Here is a 22,441-nt window from a genome sequence, read left to right as displayed (position 1 = left end):
CATATTTTGTTTTTCCAAAAATTTTTATTGGATGGGGGTATATTAATCTACTCATTCCGTTTGTAAGACCTAGAAATATTCGTCTAAGACCCCATAAAGTATATATAACCGATCGTCTCGACGTTTCGAGTCGATCTAGCCATGTCCGTCCGTCCGTCTGTCGAAATCACGATAGCGGTCGAACGCGTAAAGCTAGCCCCTTGAAATTTTGCACAGATAATTAGTATTCATGTAGGTCGGGGATTGGAAATGGGCCATATCGGTTCAGATTTAGATATATCTCCCGATTTGATTTCTTGATCCCCTGGAAGCCGCATTTTTTGTCCGATTTGGCTGAAAATTTGCACATGGTGTTCCGTTATGACTTCCAACCACTGTGCCATGTAGATTCAAATCAGTCCATAATCTGATATAGCTCCCATATAAACCGATCTCTCGAATTGACTTCTTAAGCCCTTACAAGCCGCAATTTTTGTCCGATTTGGCTGAAATTTTGAATGCGGTGTTCTGTTACGTCCTCCAACATCTGTGGCAAATCAGTCCATAACCTGATATTGCTCCCATGTAAACCGGTCTCTCGATCATGCTTGTTCGGTTTCTAGAAGCTTGAATTTTTACTGATTTAACAGAAGTTTGGTATACGGAATAAAAAAAAACGGCGAATGCCATTTTAAAAACATGGGCCAATATTAGCTGTGTTTTATTTAAGCCGTGAAGGACAAAAATTGACCCCTTACCCAAATGTTCACAAACGCCAAATATCGAAGATGGGTGCACCGATTTAAGCGAAATGTTGTATGCCACCTTAAGGTAACCCAAAAATACAAATGTGGTTAAAATTATGGGATCAACTAACCTGGGGGGACGCCCCATCTCAAAACCCACCCGAACGGGCATGTTCACTGATTGGGACAATATGGGTATCAAATGAAAGGTATTTAGGAGTAGAGTATGAACATGGTATCAAAATGTCACCCTGAGTGTCGGAGGGCCCCCCACCCCCAAAAACACCACCCAACGGGACACTTTTACCGCTTTGTGCAATATGGGTATCAAATGAGAGGTGTTTAGGAGTAGAGTATGAACTTGGTATCAAAATGTCACCCGAAGGTCCCCCACCCAAAAAAAAACCACCCAACAGGACACTTTTACCGCTTTGGCCAACATGGGTACCAAATGACAGATATTTAAGAGTAGAGTACGTACTTGGCTTAAAAATGTCAACTTAAGAGTCGGGGGGTTCCGCACTTTCAACGCTTTGAGCAATATGGGTATCAAATGAAAGGTATTTAAAAGTAGATTACAAATCTGACATAAAAATTTATTCCTTGGTGTCTGAGGGTTCCCCCCACCCCCCAAAACCATCCAGCCAGGACATATTTACCGATTGGGACGATGTGAATATCGAATGAAATGTATTTAAAAATATATTTACCGATTGGGACAATATGGATATCAAATAAAAGGTATTTAAAACTATAGTAAAAAGCTTATATAAAAATGTATTCCTTGTTCTCAAAAAATATTAATTAGTGTGGATCTGAAACAAGACCCGTAGCCCTAAATATCTTGAACGCCACCCTCAAAATGCTTGGCATTTAAGATTAAAAAAATCGTGCACTAACACGATGCTGATATTATTAAAGGGCAACTTCAAACCAGCCATGATTGCCTACAATGGCAATAAGGGGCTCAAATAATGGGTATTTGATAGTAGAAAACGAATTTGATATCCAATTTTGAGGGTAACTGTTTGGGGGTAGTCTCACCCCGTAAACTCCCCCTAAACCAATTTCATTTGTGGCTCAAATTCAAAGAATTTAACAGTAAAGCACGATGCTGATATTTTTTCAGGGCTAAGTGCATGGGTGGCCGCCCCACCCTACATACCCTTCAAACTGGACACATTTGTGGATTGTGGCAAAAATCTCATAAACTCCCCCTGAACCACATATATATACCGACTATAGCAATATGTAGCCTTAAATAGAACATATAGTTCGGTCGGGATAATATGGGAAGTAAGAGAAAGGTCTGGCAGTAGATTTCGAGTCTAATGTTTATATAAGGATCCAAGTGTCTGGGTCACGTCCTGCCGTTCAGCAGAACATGTAGATCGAGACAATTAAGGGCTTAAATAAGTTGTCTAGTGAGTCATAGCGTCGGATCGACTGACCCTCTCCTCATAACATAGACAACACAAAACTGTCATGTAGGACCACCGAGAATATATTGTATTCAAATAAAAGGACGTGTCAGAGGAAAAACTCCTTGCCTCCATCCTACACAAGGGAGGCATTAACCTAATCACTATTTCAAATTTCAGCGAAATCGGTTAAAAAATAAAGCTTTTACGGGCTTCAGACCCCTAATCGGCAGATCGGTCTATATGACAGCTATATCTAAATGAAGTTCGATCAAATCCATATTGAGGTCAGATGTCGGGAGGCTTAAAATAATCCACTGTTTCAAATTTCAGCGAAATCGGTTAAAAAATAAACCTTTAATGGACTTCAGACCCTTTACCGGGAGATCGGTCTATATGGCAGCTATATCCAAATCTGGACCGATCTGGGCCAAATGGAAGAAGGATGTCGAAGGGCCTAACACAACTCACTGTCCCACATTTCAGAAAAATCGGATAATAAATGTGGCTTTTATGGGCCTAAGACCCTAAATCGGCGGATCGGTCTATATGGGAGGTATATCAAGATATAGTCCGAACTTAACCTGCTTATGGACAAAAAAAAAAAAAATCTATGCAAAGTTTCAGCTCAATATCTCCATTTTTAAAGACTGTAGTGTGATTTCAACAGACAGACGGACGGACTTGTCTAGATCGTCTTAGATTTTTACGCTGATCAAGAATATATATACTTTGTAGGGTCGGAAATGGATATTTTTATACCCCCATCCTTCGGTGGTGGATATAAAAATAACAAGTAAAAGCGTGCCAAGTTCGGCCGGGCCGAATCTTGGGAACCCACCACCATATGAGAGATATATCTGGTTATAGACCGATTTGGACCGTTGTTGTTGTTGCACCAGTTTATTGTTCTATATTTCGTTCTATCTTTGGACTGTACTTGGCAGTTGTTGAGACGCATTACATAGAATTTCAGACAAATCGAATAAAAATCGCAGCTTGTAGGGCTCAAGAAGTCAAATCGGGCGATCGGTTTATATGGGAGCTCTATCAGATTATAAACCGATTTGGAACGTACTTGGCACAGTTGTTGGAAGTCATAAGAAAACACTATGTGCACAATTTCAGCCCATTCGGACAAAAATTGCGGTTTAAAAGGGCTCAAGAAGTCAAATCGGGAGATCGGATTATATGGGAGCTATAACAAGTTATGGACCGATTCGGACCGTACTTGGCACAGGTGTTGGAGATCATAACAGAGCACTATGTACAAAATTACAGCCGAATCTGATGAGAATTGGTGTTTCCACAGACTCAAGAAATCAAATCGGGAGATCGGTTCATATGGGAGCTCTATCAGATTATATACCGATTTGGAACGTACTAGACACAGTTGTTGGAAATCATAACAGAACACTATGCACAAAATCTCAAACAAATCGGATGAAAATTGAGGCTTCCAAGGACTCAAGAAGTCAAATCGGGAGATCAGTTTATATGGGAGCTATATCCAAATCTGAACCGATATGGCCCATTTGCAATCCCCAACGACCTACATCAATATAAAGTATCTGTGCAAAATTTCAAGAGGCTAGCTTTACCCATTCGGACGGACATGGCTAGTTCGACTCAGAATGTCGAGACGATCAAGAATATATATACTTTATGAGGTCCTAGATCAATATTTCTAGGTGTTACAACCGGAATGACTAGTTTAGTATACCCCCATCCTATGGTGGTGGGTATAAAAATTGGTTTCATTCACTAAATTAATTGAACCAATTAACTTTTTTTAAACTTAAACTGCTTCAATCAGAAAATAAAGCTCGTTCCCATCCAAAGGACTGATCGCCGTCGGAACAGGGTGGCCATTGGTCATTTTAAGGCGAGCATCATAGGCAATCATTTTTTATGCAAGAGTCGATGCCGCTCGATCTCTCACTGAGATCCTCCGCTCGATTCCGCCGATTGTCTGCGACAGTCGTTATATAGCTACTACGTTCGACTTTCCGCAACTTGCGGACGCGCCAGGTAGTTGGCAGCTCAGCTTCTCGTAACCAAAGAGCGTTAGAATGAAGAAGAGCTGGCATTAGAGCCCTATTCGGGATGACGAGTGATAACGAATAACGTTTTTCCTTTATTCCAACTTTCGGTTGCATAGAAACAAAGCAAAATACGAAAAAATGTTCGAACGAATGACCGAATCCAAACAGAATAACGCGAAAATGTTGCAATCCCTCAATGTGATTCCAATTGGAATACATGGAAAATGTTGTGTCTTTACGGTGTGGGGAAGACAAAGCAGAAACCCTATCTTCTTCTTTCTCACGCTCTTTGCTCGTAACAGCGATGAACACCACACAGATCGGACCTCAAAGTTTCTGCCGGTGTGATGCTCACAGCTATCCTGTGCCGGGCACACTGTACATGCCCACGCCTTGGGGCTATCAATCGGGAGGTGAGTGTGTTTTTAGCTCACCTAACCTGCCCTAAATGGCTGCAGGTTATAAGACGTCTGAGGTATATCGAAAATAAGCAAATCTAAAAACAAAATTCTTATATTTACAGTTACGAAAAAAATTTCAATTTATTGTAGATGTTAAAAAAAAATTATAAACAAATTAAGGATAGAATATTTACACAACTATCCCGAGAAAAGGAGATAGTGCATACCGAATAAAATATCTAAGCTAATCAATATGGAAAAAGAAGACCACAGTTACGGGGATAAAACAGGAGAAGATCCTAAAGAAAGTACAAAAAACTAGTTTGAGCGTGCTAAGTTCGGCCGGGCCGAACCATTGATCGTATTTGTCGGGTTCTAGAATATTGAATAAGAACTATTATGCTATTGGAGCTATATCTAGTTATAGTCCGATTCGGACCATAAATGAATGCTGAACATTGTACAAGACATTGTGTAATATTTCAGTTCATTCGGATAAGAATTGCGCCTTGTAGGGTCTCAAGAAGCAAAATCGGGAGATTGGTTTATATGGGAGCTGTATCAAGCTATTGATCGATTCAGACCATATTAGACACGTATGTTGAAGGCCATGAGAATAGCCGTTGTACAAAATTTCAGCCAAATCGGAAGAGAATTGCGCCCTCTAGAGGTTCAAAAAGTCAAGATCCCAGAGCGGTTTATATGACAGCTATATCAGGTTATGAACTGATTTGCGCCATATTTAGTACAGTTATTGGAAGTCATAAGAAAACACCTCATGTAAAATTTTAGCCAAATCGGACGAGAACTGCGCCCTCTAGAGGCTCAAGAAGTCAAGACCCAAGATCGGTTTATATGAAAGCTATACCAGATTATGAACCGATTTGAATCATACCTAGCGTAGTTGTTGAAAGTGATACCAAAACACTACGTGGAAAATTTCAATAAAATCGGACGAGAATTGCGCCCTCTAGAGCCTCAAGAAGTCAAGACCCAGGATCGGTTTATATGGCAGCTATACCAAAACATGAACCGATGTAAACCATACTTGGCGTAGTTGTTGAAAGTGATACCAAAACACTATGTGCAAAATTTCAGCCAAATCGGACGAGAATTGCGCCCTCTAGAGGCTCAAGAAATCAAGACCCAAGATCGGTTTATATGGCAGCTATATCAAAACATGAACCGATGTAAACCATACTTGGCGTAGTTGTTGAAAGTGATACCAAAACACTATGTGTAAAATTTCAATAAAATCGGACGAGAATTGCGCCCTCTAGAGGTTCAAGAAGTCAAGACCCAAGATCGGTTTATATGGCAGCAATATCAAAACATGAACCGATTTGGCCCAACCGACCTACACTAATAGAAAGTATTTGTGCAAAATTTCCTTCGAAAGTTAGCGTGCTTTCGACAGACAAACGGACGGACATGGCTAGATCGACTTAAAATGACATAACGATCAAGAATATATATACTTTATGGGGTCTTAGACTCATATTTTGAAGTGTTACAAACAGAATGACGAAATTAGTATACCCCCATCTCCTATGGTGGAGGGTATAAAAATTAAACTCGAATTTTTTTGAATGTATGCTGTTTTCATCCAATGGTTTTAACAAATTTCAAATTCGAACACTATATTCCAAATAAATTTATGGATCGATTATGGATTGCAACTCGACTACAGTTGAGTTGCCAGGAGACAAAATTACAAAGTAAAAGTTAGTATAAAAAAGTTGGAAATTTTTGTCAATTTCATTCAGTATCAGTATTTTTGTAACGATTTGACCGTTGGAAACGCAACTGAAGTTGGGGGGTTGCCATCCATAATCGACCCATTAAATTCCTTTTCTGTAAAATAAAACAAACTGATCTGGATGGCTTCTCATTAAATGTACATAAAACTAATATAAAACATATATGATAGTAGTTTTAAAAAGAGGAGTTCTATAATTACCAGTTGTTTTGGTTTAATACCATGTTCTGTTGTTGATGTTGTAGCATCAGTGTGTTGCACACTAAGCCTGTGTTCTGTGTTGGTGTGTTGTGTTTTTACTGTGACTTATTCTTGTTTAACAATTTTGTTGTTGTTTTTTTTTTTTTGTTGTGTCCAAAAAATATTTATCTTAAAACTATATTTTGTTATTGTTGTTGTTGGTTTTTTGTCCTCATCTTAATGTTGTTGTCGTCCTGTTTTGCTGCGTTCTAATTTTACTTTTCCATTAAACAATTCATAGAATTCGTTTTTTTTTTTTTGCCGACAAATGTTTGGTTGACTAATAATTATAACATAATTGCATGCATATATATGTAGAGGGCATAACTGTACATACATATATGTATGCTTGCATGTGTGTGGCTGATGCCAGCATGTGTGTGGCTGATGCCAGTGCTGCATGTTCAATGAATATTAAACAAATCCCCGGCTGAGGGCAAGGGAGCCAATCCGCCAGTAACATCAGGTAATTGTGTTAAATCTGGCAAATTGGAAAGATGGTCACGTATCTCCCGTTGTACGGCCAATATTTTATCCCTTTTCTTTTTAAATTCCTGCAAAAAAGTCAAAAGAGAGAAAAAGAGAGAGAGAGAGAGAGAGATAAAAAAAATATTTATTAGTATATTGCAGTTGTATTCCTTCATATATGTAATAATTGGGTATCCTTTTGTTCATAAATATTATGAAAAGTTTTATTATATCAATGAAAAATTCATAAATATTATGAAAATTCTTAATCATAAGAAATTCATGAATATGATCGTTTATGAAAAAAGTTCTTATATTTATGAAATTTTGTTTCATACATATATGTTAAGAAAATTTGCATAATATTAATAATTTTTATTATAAATATAGAAATTATGCTATTTAAATATGTCCACGTAGGCATATAATGAAAATGGTCTCATTTACGAAAATTTGATGGGGGAATTTTCCAAGTCATGTTCAGGTTAACTACTTAATGTATACTTGGAAGAGATTCAGCATGTTGTCACTACTTCTCGTTTGTTTGTTTATTGTCCAACCGATCTCCGACAACCGAACCGAGCCACTGAAATCCTCAATTTTTCATCCATTTTGGCTGAAATTTTGCACATATTGTTCTGTTATGACTCTCTATAACTGTGCCAAGTACGTTCCAAATCGCTCTATAACCAGATATAGCTCCCATATTTTAGCAGATTCCATGGTGGTGGGTACAAGACAGATATAACCGCCTTACAGGAAGTGCGATGGACTGGGAATGGCGTCACTACAACACTAAACGGTGACGAACTATACTATACAGACAGCCATAACACGAGGCTTGAATTTGGCTGCGGATTTGTGGTTAGTCGGAGACTGAAACACCTAGTCTCCAGCTTTACTCCGGTGGATGAGAGGCTAGCCACAATTCGCATAAAAGCCAAATTCTTCAACATCAGTCTTATTTGTGCCCATGCCCCGACGGAAGACAAAGACGAACAGACCAAGGATATTTTCTATGAGCGCCTAGAGAGAGAATATGACCGCTGCCCTGCCCATATTAAAATCGTTCTGGGAGATTTTAAGGCGAAGATAGAGAAGGAAGACATTTTTGGTCCAACAGTCGGAAAGATTAGCCTCCACGAGATAACGTCCGATAATGGGTTGAGGCTATTAGATTTCGCCGCGGCAAAAAACATGGTAGTTAGTAGCACCAGATTTCAACATAAAAATATTCACAAAACCACATGGCTGTCACCCGATCAAAACACGAGAAACCAAATTGATCACGTTGTGATAGATGGAAGGCATTCGTCCAGCGTGTTAGATGTACGATCGATCCGTGGAGCGAATATAGATTCGGATCATTACCTTGTTGGAGCAAAGGTTCGCACCCGTTTGAACATGGCGAGGAAAGTACGATCTGACACTGCACGGAAGCTGGACATTGAAAAGCTGCAAACACCACAAATGGCAGCGGCATACACCACTTGACTGACCCAACTGCTTGATGAAAGCACTCCTTGTTCCGATGATATAAAGGCACAGTGGCAAACTATTGCCCACTCCATGGAAATGCCGCGAAATCCGTACTTGGGTACCGTAGCGTACTCCTCCAAAAAACCCAAGGTACGACCAAGAGTGTCGAGATCCTACTGAAACCAAGAATGCGGCATATAGAGCAACCCTGCAAACAGTAGCAACGCGCCAGATGAAAGAGAGGTATCGGGAGAAAAGGAGAGAGGAGAAACGTCTATTCCGCAGAAAGAAAAAAGGAAATGGAAAGACATGAGTGCGAGCGAATTGAGATGTACAGGAGTCAGAATGAAGTCCGGAAATTCGACCAAAGAATTAAACATCAAACCGATGGCTTTGGTGCAGGCACATCCTCCTGCAGAGACAAAGAAGCATATCTGGTAACTAACATAGATAACATGCTGAGGATATGGAAAGAACATTTTACCCAACTGCTAGTGTCCGATGTTGCCGGCAAAGAGGATACCGCAGAACCAATCCCTGATGATGGTATAGAATGTTTACCTCCTAGTCAGAATGAGGTCCAAGTAGCAGTAACCCGACTAAAGAACAACAAGGCAGCAGGAGCCGACGGGTTACCCGCTGAACTATTTAAGACCGGAGGCGACACGCTGATAAGGCGTATGCATCAGATTATCTGCTACAATCTGGCTAGAATAACGCATACCCGATGATTGGAACCTCAGCATACTATGTCCCGTACACAAGAAAGGAGACAAGACGGAATGTGCCAACTACAGAGGAATAAGTCTCCTCCACATCGCATACAAGATACTCTCGAGCGTACTGTGTGAAAGATTAAAACCTAAAGTCAATGAGATAATTGGGCCCTATAAATGCGGCTTTAGACCAGGTAAATCCACCCTAGACCCTAGATATTCACACTGCGCCAAATCCTGGAAAAGATTTGCCCAAAGCCGCCTTCGATATCCCCTATACGTTCAAAGGTATTTGAAGCCGTGTCTGAGTTTGGTATCCCTGCAGACTCTGCAGGATGACACTTGCTGATACGGGTTCCTTAGTAAGATTAGGAAAGAATCTCTCCGAATCATCCAATACCAAATAAGGCTTCAGGCAAGAAGACAGCCTATCGTGTGATCTCTTTAACATCCTACTGGAGAAGATTATTCGAGATGCAGATGTGAATAGATAATGGCACACTACTCACAAGAGAACACATGCTACTCGCCTATGGCGACGACATCGATATCATAGGTCCCGCACGGGATAACTATGAGCAGGATGGAACTTTGAGCTCAGACTGGAACTTTGAGCTCCGATCGGTGTGGTGTTCATTGTTATAACGAGAAGCTTAGCTGCGAGCTTCCGGGCGCGTCCACAGGTTGCGGGTTGTGGAATGCTCCATACGGGTTAGCTGCTATTGCAGTCGCGGACAATCACCGGCATGGAGCAGGGAGTCTCAGTGATAGGCCGGGTAGCGCCGGCTCTTGCATAAATACTTAGTGCCTATGATGCTCGATATGACAAGGCTAGTTGTTGGCGCCTTTAAATAACCAATGGCTATGATGTTCCTTGGCGATCAGTCCTTTGGACCAGAACGAGCTTGCTCCCCTATAAGAGCTAGATGAGGATCGCCACGTCCAAATATAGACATGTGGCTATAACAGCAACATCATAGGTCAGTCACTGGAAGTAGTAACTGCAGCTTTTGAAAGAATCGAAAGAGAGTCATTGAAAATGGGTTTGGCAGTAAATGAAGATAGGACGAAAGGGATCGTTTCAACTCCCAAAACGCCTTGTACAACCGAGCAGATAAAGATAATAAAGAAAGTTTGGAATTACAATTTTGAGATGAGTCAGAAACTTTATCTACCTCGGCACCGCCGTAACCGAAACGAATGACTCCAGTTTTGAGATAAAGCGAAGAATAATACTGGCAAACAGATGCTACTTTGGACTTAGTAAGCAGTTTAGAAACCAGGCCACCTCTCGACAAACGAAGACTACACGTTACAAGACACTGATACTACCCGTGCTGTTATATGGTTCTGAAGCATGGTTACTTGTGAAAGCAGATGAGACAGTGCTTGGAGTATTTGAGAGAAAAATTCTTCGTAGAATATATGGACCAGTTTGCGTTACCAGTGACCCACGAGCTGTATGACGACGGTAGCATAGTTACACGCTTCAAAATACAACGGCTGCGTTGGCTAGGTCATGTTGTCAGAATAGATGAAGAAGCTCCAGCAAAGAAGTCTTTTGAAGGCAAACACGGTGGTACACGCAAACCGGGAAGACCAAAAGACCGTTGGAAAGATCAAGTTGTGGGAGACACCTCGAAACTTGGTGTCAGAGATTTTAGAATGAGGGCAGAAGATCGAGGCGCTTGGAACGCTATTCTACGTTCGGCTAGTGGAACAAGTATTCTGTCATAAACAGCGATGGGCTGTTTAACTGGTGACTTGTGTCGTGTGGTCCCTGGTCACAATCGGGACATACATCTTGCACGTCGGCATCAATCTTTGATCTGTAGTAGTTGAGGCGGCTGTATCTGCCGCAACGTAATTGAGCTAGAACACCTCTGGTTTACCGAGGGAGGTCAGTTTCTTCAGGTGCAATGGGAAGCGGTCGTTCTCCAAGGACTACATACACCCGGTAGCCATTTACCGCATCTGCTACCGTGTCTGCATGAATGTTGTTTAGACCTGCTTGATATGCCGCTTGATCTAGAGGTTCTGTTTTGTAGCGTTGAACCTTACGCTCTAGATCGTGTAGATCTACCTTAAGGCTTCTGGGCGGTGGATATCTATCCACAAGATGATGATTTGGATGGTTTCTGCGATAACAGGCCAGAAGGTATTGCTTAGACAGCATGTAGTTATGTCTTCGCACTGGTAGGATCTTTGTCTCCTGATGGAGTTGGTCCACATGAGAAGTGAGGAGACAGCCCGTCGCAGTTTGGAGGGCGGCATTCTGACAGATCTGAATATTATACCACTGCGTGTCACAAAGTTGACGTGACCACACTTGCGCTGCATAACTTACCACAGACCGGCCAATTGCTTTGTACGTGGTCAACAAGGTTTCTTTGTCTGCACCCCAAGTGCTGCTAGCGAGTGACTTGAGGACCTTGTTTCTACTTTTGACTTTATTGCAGATTGCTGTGGCATGTGGGGAGAAAGTGTAGGAGCTGTCAAATGTGACGCCAAATATTTTGGGACAATTGATGGTGGGAATCGTTTATCACATTCAGCTCACTATTCACCTCACGTGTATTTGAAGTGAACAATGTGGCTGAAGATTTGGTGGCAGATATCTTCAGATTTCTTGCAGCGCAATATGAGGCAAGTTCGTTGAGGTAGACGTTCAACCTATCGCACATGTCAACAATGGGTAGGGGGTCTGATGCCATGATCGTACAATCGTCCGCATATGATACGATCTCTATGACGTCTGGTAGAAGTGGAATAGAGGATAGGTAGAGGTTAAACAGTGCCGGAGATATCACCCCGCCTTGGGGAACTCCCTGTATCACTCCGCGGTGCTTTGACTTCTTATCCCCAAATTCCACATTTTCTTATTTCTAATTTCAGGCCTGGCTAGAGGGGCTGTAGGGACGAGTTGGCGATGTCCTCAAATAGTTTTGGCATGACTGACCGTGTCGAATGCCTTCGATAGATCCAGTGCCACGAGGACCGTCCTATCACATGGCCTGGGCAGCCACGGCAAATGTGTGCGGTGATGGCAAGCAGAGCAGTTGTTGTGCTATGCAGTCCTCGAAATCCATGTTGATGCTCGGCGAATGAAAATTCTCCTACGAGGCTCGCCAGGAGTAATGCCTCAAGCGTCTTGACTTCTGGTAAGAGAAGAGAGATCGGTCTTTACGACTCCCCCAAGCTCGGGTCCTTTCCGGGCTTCAGTAGCGGGATTACTCTGCTCATCTTCCAGACATCGGGAACTACAAGAGTGTTCAAAGACAGATTGAGTATAGTAGTAAGGTACTCAACTCCAGGTAGATCCAGATTCTTCAGCGTCAGTGTAAAGATTCCGCCGGGGCCCAACGCCTTGGACGATTTGGCGCCATGGATGACAATCGTAACTTCGCCCACGGTAAATTGTGATGACTGTCCATCGGCTCGGAGACTACGGATACGACAAATGGCTCTCCTCCTTGCCCTGTCATTCTCGGGATACACAATAAATTGAAGGTTAAACAACTTTTCGTATCTCTGCGAATGAGTCACGGTTACGTCACCAAAAGTGACTGAGATCCTCTCATACGATCTACCGGGGTTCGAGAGTGATTTAACAGACTTAACTTGCGCAAGTTACATTGCTCCAAGTGTTCCAGCCAAAAATTCCGCCTATGTTCGTTGACTACCCTGTTTATTTCTATATTTAGCTCGCTGATTCTGGGGTTTTGACGACATGGCGATGTGCTGGGAAAGATGAGGATTTCTGCAGAGTCTGTGAGCATGAGGAGAAATTGGTGACATTTGAGCTCTACTGTCTCTCGAGTCATTCTGGAATTCTGCATGGCTCTGCGATGGCTGACGGTGTGGGACGGCCCTCTAGGCGGTGAGACTTCTTCGATCTCGACCGCCTCCCATTGCACCTGAAAAAATTGGACCTCCCCCGGCAAACTAAAGTAGTTTTGGCGCAATTATGATCCGGCAGATGCAGCCGCCTCAACTCCTACAGATGATTGATGCCAACGTGCAAGATGTGTGTCCCGATTGTGACCTGGGTCCATATGACACACGTCACCTGTTTAACTGTCCGGCCGAGCCACTCATCTCAGACCCAGATCTCTCTGGACGCACCCCACATTAGTCGCAGAGTTCCGGGATCTGGATATTCGACAGAATCAAGTAGACGAAAAATATAACACTACACACTGCTACAACAAGGCCCGGCATGGGATAGCCGTTAGCACCACACAGGCCGGAACATTGAGGTCCGGTATGAGTGGTGTTCATTGGAGTCACGAGAAGCTTAGCTGCGAGCTACTGGGATCGTTCACAGGTTGCGTATAGTGAAATGCTCCATACTGAGTAGCTGCAATGGAAGTCGGGTACAATGAGCGGTATCGAGCGGAGAGTCTCTGTGAGAGGTCGAGTGGCACCGGCTCTTGCACAAGTTCTAAGTGCCTATGATGCTCGATATGACAAGGCGGGTTATTGGCGGCTGTAAATAACCAATGGCCACCCTGTTCCCACGGGTATCGGTCCTTTGGACCGGAACAAGCTTGCTCACCTACAGGAACTGGACGGGGATCGCCATCTCCACATGAAAATGTGGCAACAATAACACAGAAGGACTGAATTCCCCGGCCCACGGTCCGGCACGGGATAACATGAGCACCTCACAGGCTGGAACTTTGAGCTTCGATCGTTCATTGTTATATTAGCTGCGAGCTTACGGGCCCGTCCATAAGTTGCAAGTAGTGGCATGATCCATACAGAGTAGCTGCAATTGCAGTTGAGGACAAACAGCCGTATCGAGTGGAGAGTCTCAATGCGAGGTCGGCCGGCACAGACTCTTGCTTAAATACTGAGTATCTATGATGCTCGATATGACAAGGTGTGTTATTGGCGCCTTTAAATAACCAATGGCTTATTAGAGCGTGACGAGGATCACCACCTGTACACAAAAATGTGGCTACAGCAACAACAACAGCAACTTTACAAGTCTTTTTTTTTTATTTTTATATCAAGTTCGCCCACAAATGAAAAATGCAACACCAAGAAATTGAAAATAACGCGAGCTTCCTTATCAGGCATAAAACAAATTCTAATATGGTTGTTGTTGTTGTAGCAGTGTGTGTGGCAGCCCTTGTACAGCCACGTACTACCGGCTGCCATGGGTATGTCTAATATGGTAGTAATAAGTTATATGCCAATATCAGTGACAAAAGAAAATACATGTCGGCATATTCATCGGCCATCTAAAAAGGTTTTTAATATTGGCACAAATATTAAATCTAACTTCTTGGCAATGATCAGACTTTACTAATGAACTATTCTTAGTTAAATAAAAGTTTATATTTACTTCTAAACGCTTTTCAGCTTGGGCCAACAATTCCTTTTGTTCCGCCTGAAAATCGCGCAACATGACTGTCAATTTGGTACGTTCCTCCATTTCTGCGGCAAGGCGAGCATTGTAGTCATTTAAAAGCTCTACAGCCTCATTTACCTGTGAAGAAATAAACATTGAATTATTATTTTTTTTTTTTTTTTTAAATGAAAAACAATTCTGAAGTAAAAAAGTGGGGCAAAGACATGGCCAAGGCATTCAGGGAAAAACATGTGTGTGTTAGGCCACTAGACCATAGACTTTTCTACCAACTTTTTGATTTAAGAATTGTTTTGCTTCCTATTTTATCTTTTTTTTTGCAACCAACCTGTTTAGCCAAATTTTGAGCATCTTCCTTGTCCTCCAACTTTGAGAGACAACTGACTTCGGAAATTTCTGGTGGTAGATTGGCGATACGTTCACGCACCACAGCATCGCTTGAGGCTGAATTTTCAATGCTTATCAAAGCCTTAATGAGATCTTCGGGTTCTGGTGCCTCACCCTGTGGCACATAGGGGCTCTCATCACCATCACCATTGTGTTCGAGAACATTGGAGGCATGCTTTTCCTCATGGTGTGTGGGTGAGGTGCGAGATTTCTTTGATCGGTGTTTGCCATCCTCATGTTTTCTCTTAGATTCTCGTCTCTCATCCACATCGTTTAGAGGCGGCGTTGTGGATGCGTTTTTGTGATCAGCTTCTGCTCTCTTATTATTCAATCTTGTTCGATAGTCTTCTATGACTTTGGGTTCGTATACACCCCTCTCTTCCCAGATGTTGAGAATGCGACCCAAACTACCAAAGAGCTTTTCCGCCTTGCAAGTCTCGCCTATGTGCGCAAAGGCTTTGGGTAAGGCATTCATGTACTCCTTGCCATATTCGGGTCCCTTCTTTTTGCTGTTTTGTATAACATCATTGGCCAAATACATGAAAGTCAATTTCTTGGGCTCTGGAGCTGCAAGAAATTAAAAAAAAAAAAAAAAAAATGCCAAGAGGCCACAATGTCAACAAAATGGTCACGCTGCAATTGCCCCTTTTCTTTTATCACTACTTACCATTGAAGAGTTCCCGCAGCCAGGTTCTCACAATACTCGCATGGTGTTTGCGGTGATGTATTAGCCACAAGGATAATGTCTGAATGCTTTGTTGGCTTGAATTCAGCTCTGCCAATTTTTTCAGAAAGGCTGTCTCAGTAAATGCCGACATGCCGCACTTATGAAAATATTTGTTTTTTTCTCACAATTTGTGGCAAATGGCCCACCAGTACACAACACAATGCCTTACCAAGGCTTATTCGTTGTGAAAAAATAGTATTTTATATGCGCTGCAATACTTTTTGCCCGCTTTAAAATAAATTTTCACGAATTTCACAAGCCAGCACCAAATTTTGCAGGATTTTTTCCTCTCGTCCGTTGTCCAAACAGCTGTTTACTTTTGTTCTACACAGTTGCATTAATTCAAAGACAGGGTTGTTAATAGGCGAATTGCAATTGTAATAGATTAAACGCAAATGTATACCCAATAAGCACAGTGCTGGCAAGCACGTTGTGCATACAACAGCAAGTGTAAAGAACACTTGCAAAAGGTAATGTTATGTAATGTTCGGTAGCAAACACACGAGAATCAACTATCCATACATTCATTTGGTCAATCTGCCACACTTTTTTGCCGATGAAATTAACATTTATCAAATAAAGCATTATCTATTAAGGTGGCTATTAACTTCAGCTTTCGCAGTGAATCTCCATATAAAAAAATAATGAAAACCAAGTAAGAAAGTGATAAGTTCGGCCGAGCCGAATCTTATATATCCTCCACCATTGATCGCATTTGTCGAGTTCTTTAAGCGGTATCTCTTTTTAGGCAAACAAAGAATAGTGGATAAGAATTGTTATGCTATTGGAGATATATCAAATTAAAGTCCGATTCGGACCATAAGTGAATTGAATGTTGAAGACCACAGTAGAAGTCATTGGGTAATATTTCAGTCCATTCGATAAGAATTGCACCTTGTACTGGCTCAAGTGGGAGCTGTATTAGGCAATAGATCGCTTCAGACCATATTGGACATGTATGTTGAAGTTCATGGAAAAAGTCGTTGTACAAAATTTTAGCTAAATCGTATAAGAATTGCGCCCTCTAGAGGTTAAAGAAGCCAAGATTCAAGATCGGTTTATATGGCAGCAATATCACGTTTTGTACCGATTTAACCCATACTAAGCACAGTACTTGGAAGTCATAACACAACATTTCAGGCACAATGTCAGCCAAATCGGATGAGAATTGTGCCCTCTAATGGCTCAAGACGTCAAGATCCAAGATCGGTGTATATGGCAGCTATATTAGTTTGTAGACGGATTTGAACCATATTTAGCGCAGTTATTGAAAGTCGTAAAAGAAAACTTCATAGCGCCTTCTAGTGGCTCAAGAAGTCAAGATCCAAGTTTGGTATATATGGCAGGTTATGGACCGATTTGAACCATATTTAGGGCAGTTGTTGGAAGTCATAACAAAATACTTTATACAAAATATCAGCCAAATAGGATTAGAACTGCGCCTTCTAGTGTCTCGAGAAGTCAAGATCTAAGATCGGTTTACTTGGCAGCTTTATCAGGTTATGGAACGTTTTAAACCATACCTCGCGCAGTTTTTGGAAGTCTTAACAAACAGCTTGACGCAAAATTTCAGCCACATCCGATAAGAATTGCGCCCTTTAGAGACCTAAAAAGTCAAGATCCCAGGTCGGTTTATATGGCAGCTATATCAGGTTATGTTCCTTCACGCTAAATTTCAGCCAAATTGAATAAGAATTGCGCTCTCTAAAAGCTTAAGAAATTAAAACCCAAGATCCGTTTATATAGCAGCTATATCAGATTATGGACCGGTGTAAACCATACTAAGCAAAGTTATTGGAAGTCATAACAGAACGCCTTATGCAAAATTTCAGCCAAATCGAATGAGAATGGCGCTCTCTAGTGGCCGAAGACCTCAAGATCCAAGGTCGGTATATATGGCAGGTGTGTCAGGTTACGGGCCGATTTGAACCATTCTTAGCACATTTGTTGAAAGTCATAACAAATTTTAGACAAATCGGATAAGAATTGCGCCCTCTAGCTTTACTCCTTCGAAATGTCATGACGATCAAGAATATATGTATATACTTCATGGGGCTTAGACGCATATTTCGAGGTGTTACAAACGGAATGACGAAACTAGTATACCCCCCCCCCATCCTATGGTGGAGGGTATAAAAATCTGTGAACAGAATTTCATTTGTGGTACCAAGATATATTCATTTACAGGTAGTCGCAGTTGCCAAACAACAAAATATTGAGTGGTACTATCTGTCAAAATCAGTGATTAGTGCAAATCTGATTTTGTGTATGTCACTAGTTCGAGCCAATTTTCGTTGTGTGTGTGTGTTATGTATCTCAACTATAATACACACATAACCAAAACTCGTTGACAGATAGTGCACTTCGCGAGAAAATATTGTACTCAGCTGTTTGCTGGGAGTGTTGCATATATGTCTAAATGGAATTCTAAAACAAACAAAAAAATATTTACTAAAAAATACACTGCTCTTAAATCCGGATTTAAAGGCTGGTTCATATGTTTTCCCTTTATAAAATCAGCTGACAAGAGCCTTAAATCCGGATTTAATGAACAGTGTGAACGGGTTGAGTTATTTATGTCATTTCCAAGAAAAATTGGCAACGATGTGGTTTAATATGATCTTAGTAAAAGAATTTCTCTAATTTACAGACTGCAAAACAACGTCTTTAGGTGATCAACGACTGAGCCACCTTCAGGAGGATCACGCGAATTTCCAATTCACTAAGCAAAGCCCCACCGAGAAATATTAGGAGGACCTTCATGGTTATAAAGATATGAATTGGAGCCCAATTCTCTCCGACTTTTGACGGATTTTCAGTGAAATTTTGAATTTTTGATGGAGTCGCGAATTGTGACCCATTTCCCTCTAGGACGCATAGTAAAGGAGATACAGCCACTTTAAAGTTTTCAAGGTAAAAATTCGATTTTTGAAGGAATTTCGATGAAATTTTGAATTTTTTCGTGAAGTTACGAATTATTTCCCTCTAGGACACATAGTTTAGGAGATACAGCCATTTTAAAGTTTTCAAGGTGAAGATTCGATATTTGAAGGATTTTTAGTGAAAGTTTGAATTTTTGATGGAGTCACGAATTGTGGCCCATTTCCCTCTAGGACGCATAGTTAAGGAGATACAGCCATTTTAAAGTTTTCAAAGTGAAAATTAGATTTGTGAAGGATTTTCAGTGAAAATTTTAACTTTAGATGGAGTCACGAATTGTGGCTCATTTCTCTCTAGGGCGCATAGTTTAGGAGATACAGCCATTTTAAAGTTTTTAAGGTGAAGATTCGATTTTTGAAGGATTTTCAGTGAAATTTTAAATGTTTTGATGGAGTTACGAATTATGGCCCATTTCCCTCTCGGACGCATATGGTGAAAATTCGATTTTTGAAGGATTTTCGATGAAATTTTGAGTTTTTTGATGGAGTCACGAATTGTGGCCCATTTCCCTCTAGGGCGCATAGTTCAGGAGATACAGCCATTTTAAATTTTTCGAGGTGAAAATTCGATTTTTGAAGGATTTTCGATGAAATGGGAAATTTTTTGATGGAGTCACGAATTGTGGCCCATTTTCCTCTAGGACGCAGAGTTTAAGAGATACAGCCATTTAAATTTTTTCAAGGTGAAAATTAGATTTTTGAAGGATTTTCAATGAAATTTTGAATTTTTGATGGAGTCACGAATTGTGGCCCATTTCCCTCTAGGACAAAGAGTTTAAGAGATACAGCCATTTTAAATTTTTCAAGGTGAAAATTCGATTTTTGAAGGATTTTCGATGAAATTTTGAATTTTTTGATGGAGTCACGAATTATGGCCCATTTCCCTCTAGGACGCATAGTTCAGGAGATACAGCCATTTTAAAGTTTTCAAGGTGAAAATTCCATTTTTGAAGGATTTTCGATGACATTTTGAATTTTTTGATGGAATCACGAATTGTGGCCCATTTCCCTCTAGGACCTATAGTTTAGGAGATACATCCATTTTAAAATGTTCAAGGTGAAATTTAGATTTTTGAAGGATTTTCAGTGGAATGATGAATTTTTGATGTGGCTCACTTTCATCTGGGACGCATAGTTTAGGAGATACATCCATTTTAAAATGTTCAAGGTGAAAATTCGATTTTTGAAGGATTTTCAGTAAAATTTTGAATTTTTTGATGGAGTCACGAATTATGCTCCATTTCCCTCTAGGACGCATAGTTAAGGAGATACAGCCATTTTAAATTTTTCGAGGTGAAAATTCGATTTTTGAAGGAATTTCCATGAAATTTTGAATTTTTTGGTGGAGTCACGAATTATGGCCTATTTCTCTCTAAGACGCATAGTTAAGGAGATACAGCGAGGTGAAAATTGATTTTTGAAGGATTTTCAGTAAAATTTTGAATTTTTTGATGGAGTCACGAATTGTGGCTCATTTTCATCTAGGACGCATAGTTTAGGAGATACAGCCATTTTAAAATGTTCAAGGTGAAAATTCGATTTTTGAAGGATTTTCAGTAAAATTTTGAATTTTTGATGGAGTCACGAATTATGGCCCATTTCCCTCTAGGACAAAGAGTTTAAGATATACAGCCATTTTAAATTTTTCAAGGTGAAAATTCGATTTTTGAAGGATTTTTGATGAAATTTTGAATTTTTTGGTGGAGTCACGAATTATGGCCAATTTCCCTCTAGGACGCATAGTTAAGGAGATACAGCCATTTTAAAGTTTTCAAAGTGAAAATTCGATTATTGAAGGATTTTCGATGAAATTTTGAATTTTTTGATGGAGTCACGAATTATGGCCCATTTCCCTCACGACGCATAGTTTAGGAGATACAGCCATTTTCCATGAAATTTTGTATTTTTTGACGGAGTAACGAATTGAGGCCCATTTCCCTCTAGGGAAATGGGCCTCAATTATGGAGTCGAGAATTGTGGCCCAATTCCCTCTAGGACGCATAGTTAAGGAGATACAGTCATTTTAAAGTTTTCAAGGTAAAATTCGATTATTAAAGGATTTTCAGTCAAATTTTGAATTTTTTGATGGAGTCACGAATTATGGCCCATTTCCCTCTAGGACGCATAGTTAAGGAGATACAGCCATTTTAAAGTTTTCAAAGTGAAAATTCGATTTTTGAAGGATTTTCAATGAAATTTTGAATTTTTTGATGGAGTCACGAATTGTGGCCCATTTCCCTCTAGGACACATTGTTTTTGAGATACAGTCATTTTAAAGTTTTCAAGGTGAAAATTCGATTTTTGAAGGATTTTTAATGAAATTTTGAATTTTTTGATGGAGTCACGAATTGTGGCCCATTTCTCTCTAGGACGCATAGTTAAGCAGATATAGCGATTTTAAAGTTTCCAAGGTGAAAATTGGATTTTTGATGGATTTTCGATGAAATTTTGAATTTTTTGATGGAGTCACGAATTGTGGCCCATTTCCCTCTAGGACGCATAGTTAAGGAGATACAGCCATTTTAAAGTTTTCAGAGTGAAAATTCGAATTTTGAAGGACATAGTTAAGGAGATACAGCCATTTTAAAGTTTTCAGAGTGAAAATTCGAATTTTGAAGGATTTTCGATGAAATTTTGAATTTTTTGATGGAGTCACGAATTGTAGCCCATTTGCCTCCAGGACGCATAGTTAAGGAAATACAGCCATTTTAAAGTTTTCAAAGTGAAAATTCGATTTTTGAAGGATTTTCAATGAAATTTTGAATTTTTTGATGGAGTCACGAATTGTGGCCCATTTCCCTCTAGGGCGCATTTTAAAGTTTTTAAGGTGAAAATTCAATTTTTAAGGATTTTTAATGAAATTTTGAATTTTTTGATGGAGTAACGAATTGTGGCCCATTTCTCTCTAGGACGCATAGTTAAGCAGATACAGCCATTTTAAAGTTTCCAAGGTGAAAATTGGATTTTTGAAGGATTTTCGATGAAATTTTGAATTTTTTGATGGAGTCACAAATTGTGGCCCATTTCCCTCTAGGACGCATAGTTAAGGAGATACAGCCATTTTAAAGTTTTCAGAGTGAAAATTCGAATTTTGAAGGATTTTCGATGAAATTTTGAATTTTTTGATGGAGTCACGAATTGTAGCCCATTTCCCTCTAGGACGCATAGTTGAGGAGATACAGCCATTTTAAAGTTTTCAAAGTGAAAACTCGATTTTTGAAGGATTTTCAATGAAATTTTGAATTTTTTGATGGAGTCACGAATTGTGGCCCATTTCCCTCTAGGACGCATAGTTAAGGAGATACAGCCATTTTAAAGTTTTCAAGGTGAAAATTCGAATTTTGAAGGATTTTCGATGAAATTTTGAATTTTTTGATGGAGTCACGAATTATGGCCCATTTCCCTCTAGAGAGCATAGTTTGGGAGACATAGCAATTTTAAAGTTTTCAGATTGAAAATTTGAAAAATTAGTTAGGGAGATACAGCCATTTTAAAGTTTCCAAGGTGAAAATTCGATTTTTGAAGGATTTTCGATGAAATTTTTAAATTTTTTTGATGGAGTCACGAATTGTGGCCCATTTCCCTCTAGGACGCATAGTTAAGAATACAGCCATTTTTAAAGTTTTCAAAGTGAAAATTCGATTTTTGAAGGATTTTTGATGAAATTTTGAATTTTTTGATGGAATCACGAATCATGGCCTATTTCCCTCTAGGACGCATTGTTATGAAGATACAGCCATTTTAAATTTTTTAAAGT

At 40.2% G+C, this 22,441-nt stretch overlaps 1 protein-coding gene across 1 annotated transcript; it reads right to left on the bottom strand.

Annotated features, from left to right (window-relative positions):
• Window positions 1-6,469: 6,469 nt before the first annotated feature.
• Window positions 6,470-16,056, bottom strand: LOC106087492 (regulation of nuclear pre-mRNA domain-containing protein 1B). The gene is made up of 4 exons (XM_059360609.1): window positions 15,686-16,056; window positions 14,960-15,585; window positions 14,608-14,751; window positions 6,470-7,145 (listed from the first exon to the last, which is right to left on the bottom strand). Exons 1-4 carry the CDS (start codon window positions 15,834-15,836, stop codon window positions 6,996-6,998), a joined length of 1,071 nt encoding a protein of 356 aa, XP_059216592.1. The 5' UTR covers window positions 15,837-16,056; the 3' UTR covers window positions 6,470-6,995.
• Window positions 16,057-22,441: the final 6,385 nt, after the last annotated feature.

Source organism: Stomoxys calcitrans, chromosome 1 (assembly GCF_963082655.1).
Source record: "Stomoxys calcitrans chromosome 1, idStoCalc2.1, whole genome shotgun sequence".
In the NCBI taxonomy this organism is placed as follows: domain Eukaryota; kingdom Metazoa; phylum Arthropoda; class Insecta; order Diptera; family Muscidae; genus Stomoxys; species Stomoxys calcitrans.
The sequence above is the reverse complement of the archived record's forward strand: the minus strand, read 5'-3'. Positions and strand labels throughout refer to the sequence as shown.